Here is a 12,176-nt window from a genome sequence, read left to right as displayed (position 1 = left end):
TCAAAGAGAAAAGGAAAAAGGGAAGAGAAAAAAAGAGGATGACTGGGAAAGTGGTTCCTTTTCCTTTCCTTTCGTAGTCTAAACAAAAAGAGTCTTGTCTTCGTAGTTCGATTTCTTGGGATATTTTATTTATTAGCGCAGATATAAAGAAGTGGGTGGATGTTTCCCCGATGGAAGGGCTTTCCCAGCTACAGTCAAGAGTGAGAAGAGAAAATTGGATCGGATGGATGGATTGGAGGGATTGAATAATTTGAATTGGATGGATTATTGGATATTATGAATGATCTGGGTGGAGGAAAATTAATGGGGGGATTGGAGTAATTGGTGTAAATATGAATGTGAATAAAAACCCGACAGATACTTTTAATAATTATAAATATTATGGAATTAAACGGGTCAGCAAGGTTCAATGAATGGCTTGAGTGGGCGGATGGATGTGTGAGGGTGCAGAATGATACCAAAGCTTGAATTGGCAGTGCAGTGAGAGTGGTGCTTGTGTTGCTTGCTTTCTCTCTTGTTAGTGTAAAAGAAAACTTACCCCTTAGCGTATCAATTTTTTCATCATGGGCGGATAACATCAATGAATGGTTAATATCTACGAACCACTGATGAACCTACTTTTTCCCACCCGGTCAAAGGTTTTGGTCGATAATCGTTGGATTTGAAAGAAATTACTACTCTAATAATATTTAAACCGGCATCAGATTGATGGCATTTTGATTGTCATGATTTAATTTCTATTGACAAAAAATATATCGAATTTGAATTGATTGATGATTGATTGAATATGACATCTAAGGGGAAGGTCAAATCAAATCAACCACGTAACTACCAACAACAGAGTGGCAGTGACTGGAGGAAATTATGGAAACCCCGAGTGAAAACCAATCAATCTATGAATCTAATCTATCATCTACCCAATTCATCAAATTCACTCACCCTCGGGGATATACTCTGGAGACTCTCATCATGAGCCTTGATACTTTGGACACCGATATTTGTTAATTTATATCATCACTCTTTTTTATCTAGTAGGTAAACTATGATCGAACTCATCATTGCTTGTTTGGCGTGACGATTGATGAGTGAGATTCTCTCCTTTGGAGCTTCAAGATGCAGGATCGATAAACCAAACCATGGGATAATGAAGAATTTTGATTAGTCGTTTGAAGATATTTATGGGTCGGATTAAATGTGTTTCTTGATTTTTTTTGGCTGCATCAAATAATGCATCACCTACCTCCTAGTTAGTAATTCAACATCCATCTCTAACCTTCAATATCCATTCATTTTCATTGGTTGATGTAAACCCGAAGGCGAAGGAGAAAAAAGGTTAGATGACATCTACCTAAGCATTGGGATGGTTATTGTTCCTCCTGTCAAATTCAAGTTTTTTACTTATCAACCCTACCTAGTATTTCTTGCCTCCCTTCCGTGGCTCATCACTCTATTATGATCTTTAACCTTACTAATACGTCAATCATGACATCTTGACCGACTGAAATAGGAACGGGATGATGTTAAAGGCTACACCCAACTCGTAATAACAACAATCATCTATCGAGTTGAGCCATCATCACTACGCAAGCAAGCAAGCAGACCATGTACCAACACGAAGGAAGATCAGAGTCATCCCAGCCTGTGCTTGTGAGACCGTTTCTCTCCTCAGCAACCAATCTCACATGGAAAATAATCTCATCACAAATTTAACCTTGATTCTACCAATGAACTTTAACCATTTTCCCTCAAGTGTACGGAATACTGTACTGGGAACCGTGGGAACCGTACGCCGGCCACTTTATTTACTCCCAGAAGAACTTTACTTTGCCAACGTGGCCATGGAAAGGATGGACCAGCTGCAGGCCTATAAATAACTTCATCTCATTGGACCAAAATCTAAACCCTTCAAAGATGGATGACCCTTATTTTTGAGGGGGGGGGGGAAGTTTCGGGTTGGGAAAAATAGGCAGTCCTCTAAGTCTCTGTACATACAGTACGGAGTGAATGGAGATCAAAAGAAAAGATGCCGGTCATTAATAACCAGTCAAATGGAAAAGGAAGGGAAAAGGCTGGTAAAGATGATCCGCTGTGATTTTGGAAAGTCTCACATCAATCCATCGCTTGCATCGAGTCACTCATTTCATTCGTCGATGGGATTCTCCATTTTATACAATCCAACCTGTTCAGTCTTGACCGGTACATGTTTCCAATGAGATTTGACAAATCTCTTCAACTCTTCAACGCCATCTCAATTTTCTGAGAATAGTTCATTCTGTACGATGTATGTACAACAGCAATAGCCTGAGAAATGGAACACATCACTGACTCACCTCCTATTTTATCATCCATCAATCATTTACTCTGTATCATCACGCGCACATATGGAGTACTGAATATGGAGTACTGACTTTAGGGATCCATCTAATACATCTATCAATAAACACAATCTAAGAACCATAATCTAATAACCACAATCCCAAATGACAACGATAAGTTTTTAACTCGGTAATTTCCCACACTACTCTTCTCTAAACTTAGAATAAATGAATGAAGATCATTTGATGAACCATCATCAATGATCACATTCATTGAACATTCTTATGAAATAAATTATAAAAAAATATTTCCATTGATTTCCAATTCTCAACTTTCTGGAACCATTGAGCGACAATCAAATATCCACTATTACAGCTTTATATTCCGTACAACTAAACTTTCCTCTTTACCCCTGTTTACCATTCATTCTCCTCGAGTATTTAATCACAAATCCATGAACATTCAATCAATCAATCAATCAATCACCAGTAACTTCTAGCCTTTTAACTCCATAGGCTATTATTGCTTGCTTGCTTGCAAGTTGCACGCACCTGCTTTTGAAAAACCACGAGGAAAAAAAAAAAACTACCGACGATCCATAAGTAGGTATCCAAGCCTCTCCAGATCCATGTCTACAGACAGCATCCTAGACTCTACCTACCTAGTAGCTCACCCACCCATCTACAACGGGAAAAATTCAAATCGTAGAAATTATTATTAAGGGCAAAAACTGTTGAATAATCGGTCGGGCAAAGGCCAGATGATGATCCCAAAATAGTTAAGTATATATGGTTTTTATGGTTCCCGAAACGCCTGGGACATCGAGGTCTAGTGAGGTAGGTACATACTACATACATACCTAGTAGCTCCAATGCGATGGATGTCATTTATTCAGTATGCTATGCTATGTCATGATATGACATGATGATATCTGTGATGATACTGATAGAACCCGGTTGGGTTATATTATTTTCTCGACTGACTGATGATTGATCATTAATGCTTAAGCTTTTGAGATGCTGCAGCAGATTTGAATCTTTACATTATTCACGCTGCACGCATGGTGATGACATGGATAGATGGATAGATGGCACAGTACGTACGTACGAAACAGAACAGAGCTGTTATAGCATAACATAACATAACATAACATAACAAGCATTATTGGTAGATACTTTAGTAGATAATAGATACAGTAGCACTCGCCGCTCGGAAACCAATCTCCCAAGCGAATTTCAACTACTGCAAAACAGTGGAATCATTTCCAGCATCTCAAGCTCCTTAAACCATCTTGGCATTATTGCATATCTGCACGTAGGTCATGCTTTTGTTGCAATTTTTCCATGTTCACGGAGTTTATCTCCATTTTTACCCAGCTCTGTCTGTCTGTCTATCTAAGCCTACATCTAGTATCTACCCTACCGGGCCTACCCTACCAAGCCCCAAAATGATCAAATTAGCGGTTAACGTTGATAAATCTTTTTATTTATTTATTTATTTATTATTATTTTATTTTTTTTACCCCCCTCTCACAAATCTCAAATCTCATCAACGATCAATGATCAAGGTCTATAGCTAGCCCAGACCTTCCTTGACTCTTCAGAAACCCCAAATAAGCCGAATGTTTTAACTCTTTCGACCCACCACCCACAAAACTTGCTACGAATCCGGCTACTTTTGCATTGGATGTGCCAACTCTGGAACCTTTTCTTCTTCTGTTTTCTGTTGTTGTTGTTGGCGCTACGTACGTAGTGCAGTACACACACGGTACAAGCTGTACAAAGTTACGGAAATATTTTCTTCCATGATATGTATGATTCTTTTTATTCTGTACATGTACATCTTCTGTATGAATCTGATTCAGACAATGATGATAGTACCCGGTAGATAGGGTATAGGTTCTCGAATCCCGAATTACGAGGATGGAATGGGATGGGATCCAATTATATAAAAAAGATCACTGCATTGTACACGTTTTTTTTTTTTTTTTTTAAAACCGAAAGAGTTCCGGATGAGTGTACTAGCTACTCAAGTACCAGTACCAGGTATAGTATTACTGGGTATCACGGTATCAGTATCACTGATTGATTCACTTCATTTACTTCACTGTAGATAATGTAGAAGAGATGTCTTGAAATCTTGGGTAGGTATCCACACACACATCCAAAGATAAATAATAAATTCCCGTTACAAAATGTTACAGCCAGTCAAGTTCAACAGTACAACATATCATATCCCCAGCTCAACCGCTATTTACAGTTTACTCCATTCCAAGTTCCTTTCCATGTCCATCCATATTCGAATTCTTTTGCGCCAGCCAGCCTGCCAGGTAATGGTAATTTCATCTTCCGAGGTTAATGCTATTTAATTAATCCTTGGAAATTTTGGAATTAGAAAAAGTCTCGATCTTGAACTCGAACTCGAATTGGAGTTTTTCGAATTGGGGAATTGGGGAATGGGGAAATGATACCTAGAAAGAAGTCACGATGTTACATGCGGAAAGTAACGGATTAGAAGAATTTTCTTGGGGTTGGGAATACTGATTTACTGATTGATTGATTAATCGTTTCTATTATGACCTCGGGAATGAGTGGTAGGTAGGATATTTGCCACTATAGATTAGATTCAAAAATTACTTACTTACTCATCTCGAGACTCGAGAGGAGGAACGATGATCCGATTTTTTATTTCATAGTTTTCATCAATTTATTTCTTCATGGGTAACTTCTATAGACTCTAGAGTATCAAAATATTCACCTCACCATCATTCAATCATTCATCGAGGTCATTATGGATGTGAAAAATATTATTACCGAAGAGATCCGAATTCGAATTCGAGTACCAAGGCTCATACTCTACTTCTACTAGTACTACTGATTCTATAAACAGCAATCACTAGGTGGTAGGTACTATCCACTAACAAAATGGGTTTCAATTAGCGCCACCACCACTTCATCACTGTTCAAAAATTAAATAAATGAGATTGGTTCGCTTACTACTCACTCCAAAAGAAAGACCTCTCACTCGAAATTTCGATATAAAACGGGAGGAAAAGGGAGGGGGGAAGGGATTAACCTGCACAATGATGTCTCCACCATGGTATGGTACTAGAAGCAGTACGGACAGGTACAGGGTATGAGTGAGGCACAGGGTAACGTATCAGGAACAGTGGAAATAGAAACGGAAGGAAAAGAAATGGGAAAAATGTGTGTATGGCATGCACGCTTAGATACTGTATTGTACTGTACTAGCCTGTCACCTGTGGAGGAAATACAACGGTACCATGGTATCAGTAACAGTCTTAAGTCACACAGGCCAGATGGGTAACCATGTTTTTGTTTTTGTTTTTTGTTGCTGCTGCTCACTGCTGCTGATGCGTGGCCAGCTAGGTAGGTAGATAGGTGGTCGAGACACCGCGATTTCGATTGGAACTAGTGGAGAAGGGAAGCGTTATGGTGTATGAGTGGATGGATGGATGACTGATGATATGTGGAGGGGAAATGAGAAATAAAAGGGTCTTGATTACTTAATTTGGATGCTGTGTTGTGTGTGTGGATGTGCTTGGTAGTACTCTGTAACAGTGTAACGTAACCTAGTTTATTTAGCTACCTCCTATGTATATACCTATGTATCTCTATACCTATATATGTAAATTACAGTACTCGAGTCTCCGTGAAGCTGAAACTTTGCGGTTTTTGGCGTTTTGTTTGGATTTGTACAGTCAGTATATGTGAAACGGGTAACGTGGGTTCGGGTAGCGGGTACCGGATACAGATAAATGGGTATTGTATCGTATCGGATGGGATAATAAACCTCGGGTAGGTAGGTAGGTATTAATGATAAACTATTCATTTATCAAAACTCACTTATTATATAAGTAGGAATTAAAATAATTAAAATCCTTCCTTCCTTCTAATTCTTCCTTCGATGTTCTTCTATTGATATTCCTTTCCTTCTTTTTCCCTCTCCGTAATCTATCGAAACCAAACTAAAGAGTTTCTAGAAAGAAAAATAGAAATAAAAGAAATTCTAGATTTCTTAGGAACTAGGAGTGAAAGATCTTTCGCTTAGCTAGGCCCGTCTGATCTTCAAATAGTTTTAGTTGAAGAGATGAGAAATTTATCAATATTGTAGATTTTATATATGGAGGATGGGTAGATGATGATAAATGAATGAATGAGTATAAAGTGTCTAGAGTATGAAGGGGTTGAGAAAGTAGAGTAGTAGGTGAGTGAGTGAGTGAGGTTATATACTCTCTACGGGGTAATTATGCTTGATTTTGAATTCTGCTATGTATATTCTGTACATCAATATTAATAGTGTTCAAGATATGATCTTGGAGCTCGGGGGGGAGGGGTGTTGAATGGGGATTGATAGGATGGATGGATGAGAGAGAATACCTATATGATAGTGGTGTAAGATAGATATAGGGTACTATTCTGGGATGCGGAATGGAATAGAATATCTTCCTCTTCTTTTTTCCCAATTCGATTCCTTTTTTAACTCTATACTCATACCAAAATGATATCAATATCCTCACTTTACCTACCTATCTAACTATCCACTCTACCCTATTAAACAACAAAATCCGGACTCCCTAAACATCCCACCTACCCCTCCCCTCCTTCTTAATCATACCCCTCATTTCATCTAAGGGTTCATTTGAGACCCTTCGCAAATCCATTCACCTAGAAACATTAACCCCAGAATCAATCACACTACACCACACCACACCCACGCGCCATCAAAATCTCAAACCCCAAACCCCAAACTTCAAACTTCAAACATCAAATTCACCCATGGCCACACAGCACACAGCACACAGCACGGGACGGGAATATATGCGGTTCATGTGGGGTAATATCGAATGTTCAAGTTTGGGAACTTGGAAGGTTGGAAGAGGGGACAAGGGGGAATTGGGAATTGGAGCCCAATTATGGGGACGGTTGGACCGTTTTGAGGCTATTTTTTTTTTGAGGCTACATTTTAAGGTGATTGATGGGTGGATGAGTGAGTGCGAGTGGGTGAGTGATGTGCACACTGCAGAGTAAGTGGGTGGTGAAGGTGATTGTGGCGAGATTTGACGGTTTGGAACTGAGGGTGGTTTGCGGGATTTTGTTTGGGTGGGTTGGAACTTGGGGGATGGGATGGATCGGATGGATTGAATGGGAAGATCAAGAGGGAGATGGATATTTGATACTATATCTTAATTACAGAGTATTCATTGTGATGGATGGATGGATGGATGCGATGTTTGTTTACTGTAGATAGATAGCGATATTGTAATTAACGCGCTTCTCTTCCAATAATAGAATGAATAGATGGATGCTTCTGTCCAAGATGAGAAAATCTATACCCTCAATACCCTCAATACACCATTTAGCCATCTGGATAGGTCGATACCACCCAGATCCCGTAAGATGATTAACCACAAGTCACGATGTGATTGAGGTTCAAGGCAGAAAATTTCCCAGGCTTCTAGATTAATCGATAGATTAAACAAATTGGTAATCACTCACACACAGACTGTGCCTCTTTCTATACCTCACGTTTTTGCCCCTCTTTCATATTATATCACCAGTCCACCTCAATCTTACCATACTCCATAAATACTCGAATAATGCGTCACCCGCCGAAATCAAATCAAATCAATCCAATCCAGAAGCGAAGCTCAAAACACCAAATCATGACTGCATACCCACCATGACCGGCACTATCGGTACGTAAATATGTATGAACAGTAGGATATGGCTTTTTCTCTCCACTCTCATGCACGAAAGCTATAGGTAGCTAGTCTTAGATTAATGTATGTCTTTGAAAATTAAGCTGTGCCTTCATTCTAGACTTGTAAGTAAGACTTGGGTTGAGTTGTTGGCCCTTCGGCTCTCGGATAAGTTTCCTATGTGCTAGATTAGAGGTACGGGATAGAAAGTCAGTCAGCGGGATGTACTCATGGGAAGGAGGCAAATGGTTTATTTTGAATGAAATAGAAGATGGAATTATCATCTTCACATCTCTCTAAGCGTCATAATTTCATTCCCCAAATTTCTATCCCTAGAGAGTAAGGTTACGACGGCGTAATAATCCTAGAAGCTAAGTGGCTTAAACCAAGTTCTATTACTAGGTATTCAGATTATATATATCTTGTTAACGTTCTTCTAGAATGATTCGGAGTATCCGTCCATCCAGTTGCAGTTCATCACCAGGCATATTTGGAGTCTTCGGATTAGCCGGCTGATCGGGTTGTACATGTGAGTGCGCCTTATGAATAAATGAACGGGATAATTAAATGAGTGAGATGAATCAAATGGATGCGTAAGGTTAAACTGCGCCACGTCGTCGTGAGTACAGATAGATACAGGTACAGGTACAGGTGATTCCACCACAGGTACCTCGATTTCTGTACGCTGTAATAAACAGTGATCTGGAACCGGGGGATCTTCGGTATTGGGACGACTTCTTTGGTCTGTGGAGGTTATTTTATCGTACTCCGTATACGGGGAGTATATTCTTTGTATACTGATTCATGTAGTGCTGAGTATTCAGTGTTGCGCTGTGTGCTAGTGTAATGAGTGGTGCAAGTTTGGCACCCAAAAGTAAGATCCGAATACGATTGTGTCACCTGAGATGTAAATATCTAATTATTTTCCCTTGTTCTATGAATTAATTATTACTCCATTTACGATGATTACTGTATTCTCTCTGTACTACCCCATATACTTGGGTTGATATCAACATATCTTCAAGAGAAATTTCCGATTAATTTACCCCCACAAACTAGGGGTTTGTGGTTTGTGGGGGTCACAGCATAGTTACGTTCTTATAAGTACTCAAGTACATACATTATATATACTCCGTACATGTACATATATAAGTCAAAGTCTCAGACCACTAGATTATCAAGTTGCTAGATTGGTAGAATGGTAGATTGGCTCAATGCATAGGGATGGCATTGATGAAGAAATAAGCTGCAAGCCATAAGCTTATTCTTCATATGATGTACTTGGTGTATACATTGCCATATCACGCAGATACGTATAAAGTATTCGTAATGAATATTGTACAAATGGTATTGTGGTATCACGGGGTACGTACTACGGTATGTATGAGGGTAGGCAAAGTCTTGGACAAGACTCCCGGAGATTGGGGTGGCGAGGTGGCGAGAAATGGGTGTGGATAAGAGTTGAGAGGTGGGATCACGGTGGATGTAAGAAACGATTAGGCAGTTAATGTATGCTGATTGAGATGCTAAGATGGTATGCAAGTGCATGACATACATGATGTGTGGTAACACAAGGGACGGGAGAACACGTGATGGTTCACCATATGAGATCCTCCTACGTATTAGGGATTCCATGGTGTACTAGAAGACTCCGTAGCTATTGGTGAAACCCCAAAAGATTGACACAGAGAATGTTTTGTTTATATCATATAATTTATTATCAATGTGCCGGGTGGGAGAGTGATATCCGAGATCAGTTATCAAATGATCGAAGAGGTTTTCTCGGTAGGTTAACCTATGAGATAGAGAAGTTATCTGAGGCTGTATGTATGTAAGTACTTTATATACATAACACGGCCCGTCTTACCATCTATCCCTATCCCCTATCCCTATTGCCTATTGTATGCTACCTATCATATCACTCATTGCCTCTATTACCTATCCCTATCCCTAATCACCACTGAATCCAACCATCTACAATTATCATCGATAATTATCGACCAAAGTGCTGTCGTAATACAAATTTTACATCACAAATCACCACCAATATACCATATTATGCCGCGATGAGATGATCGTTTCAAAAGTTCCCGTTCTTAATTAGCTATTCCATTCAGGCTGTAATCTATCTGTGAGAATTCTTGCAGGCATCGGATCTCCGGTCGAGTGATTATGGATATTTTCAATATGGTTTTAATGGATTGGATAGGTATGTACTTTTATATGTGGAGGGAGGTAAATAGCAGCGGGGAATAGAGTCTCATCATTTAAAATCCCAAGGCTTTAGCAGACCATCAGAATTTCTTGCAGGTCTAGTTAGTACCTTGATTTTCTTCAGGTACGAAGATTGATTATAATTATATATGTATACACATTTATTAACCATACCTTCAAGACCGACAAGAAAAAAATGATAATTGAGTTAACAATAGATCTAAAACCTCGATTAAAAATGTATTACTCTATGAAAATAGCACCATATAAATACAAATATGAGTATCGGGTGCTTATTTCTCTGCCAAATTTGACGAGTGAGAATTTTAGCATTTAACTTGCTCCTTTGTGGAAACTTGAGAGTGCTTGTCTTTCTGTAGAGGAGGTTAGGGGAGTTTATATATCTACAAGACGATGCAGAGTGAGGAGAGTGGCTGGGGTTTGTAATTGAAAATAAGAATAGATAGAAGTTTAGAAGTGAATTATTTAATTATACTCTTTTGCGGTTTTGGGAGTGTCTAGATCTATGGTTCTTCGTCTAATCACTATAAAACGAGAGTTTCAACTCCTATGTTCAATAATCGATGCTTTTAATACACTATTATTGTACATCACTTCAGGTTGTAATTACATAGAATTTTTTGAGGGAAGGGAGTTCATCAACACCTTGTAAGTTTGAGAATATAACCTTCAAGAGAAATATTCTCTCCTGACAGATTTTCATCTAAGTTGTTTCGTTGTCATTTCTTATTGGGTTTATTCAGACTAGAAAGAGCATCAGATTGAATTGATTGATTCTCTAGCTAAGCAGTTAAGCTGCGAGTATATATTCAAAAAATGAAGGAATAAGGTTAGGTATTCAGCCTTCGGAATTAAAGTGCTTTGAAATCAAAATATTGAAAGCAAACAAACAGTATACCAAAAAGGAAAGAATGAATTAAAAGTTGAGTTTTGTTTGCTCCTTATATGCATCATGCAATATATATGCATATGCTGCCAAGATCCCAGGAGGTCAACACTTGGAGATTATTAAACCATAGATCTTAACGTTTCATTTTTGAATTTGATATAGTGAATGTGATGTGAGCCTGATGTTCTGGAGTCACTCCATGGGATGAGATCTATAGTTTATATATATACCAATAGGATAATGATGGAGGTCAAAAGATAATGATATTATGATAAAGTTTATACGTTTGGAGATGTAAAAGCGTCAAATAAGTATACATTACTTCCAATGAAAATTTACTCGATACATAGGCCTTCAAGAACTAGTCAGATGCAGTCTATGGAGGGATGGGAGATTGGAATTTCCCTATTTACATTTATCCCCTTTGCTTACATTATAGAAGTCGCTGTGTATATTTCCACTCATAGTCTATGTCCTCTGATGAGTTCCTTCCTTTTTTCTCCTTCAAGAGAGTTTGGTTTGTGTTGTTTTAGATTACTATTTTGTTTCATAACTATATACAGAAAAATGAGAAGAGAGGGATCCAGAAAAAGCCCGGAAATACACTTCCCTGAAAGCATTCTCTCTGTCTGACATAGTGGTACAGACAATGTGTCAATAGTCCAGACAGGCAGATTAGATTTGAGCTTTTAATGATTGATTGGGATACCCCAAAAAGATTCAGAAATCCAGAAGCTTCTCATTGTTGGATGCAGTCCGGACTATTGGATATATATCCTGGCTGTAGAATGCTATAATTATAGGTGATGCTTATCGATGGATGTATCACTTAACGGTGGTTGGAAAGACAACTATGTATTGTATATCGTTCATCAATGGACTTCCTTCATTCACTTCCATACAACAAGAGCTTATAACAGTAATCCGCACCAGAAAAGTCAAATTAGTCTCCAACGGCAAGTGTATAACTTCACCAATAGGGCTGAAATTATCTTACATCTAACTCAACAGTTT

General features: G+C 38.6%; 1 protein-coding gene across 1 annotated transcript; it reads right to left on the bottom strand.

Annotated features, from left to right (window-relative positions):
- Positions 1–7,959: 7,959 nt before the first annotated feature.
- On the bottom strand, positions 7,960–9,595 carry SS1G_01120 (hypothetical protein; the record flags this gene model as incomplete). The annotated part of the gene is made up of 4 exons (XM_001596878.1): positions 7,960–8,096; positions 8,175–8,222; positions 8,806–8,835; positions 9,412–9,595. The coding sequence occupies 4 exons, from the start codon at positions 9,593–9,595 to the stop codon at positions 7,960–7,962; spliced, it is 399 nt and encodes a 132-aa protein (XP_001596928.1).
- Between the last annotated feature and the right edge of the window lie 2,581 nt (positions 9,596–12,176).

The sequence above is a fragment of the Sclerotinia sclerotiorum genome, genomic scaffold (genome assembly GCF_000146945.2).
Source record: "Sclerotinia sclerotiorum 1980 UF-70 scaffold_2 genomic scaffold, whole genome shotgun sequence".
NCBI lineage: Eukaryota > Fungi > Ascomycota > Leotiomycetes > Helotiales > Sclerotiniaceae > Sclerotinia > Sclerotinia sclerotiorum.
Note: the sequence above shows the minus strand (reverse complement) of the source record. Positions and strands in the feature narration are given on the sequence as shown.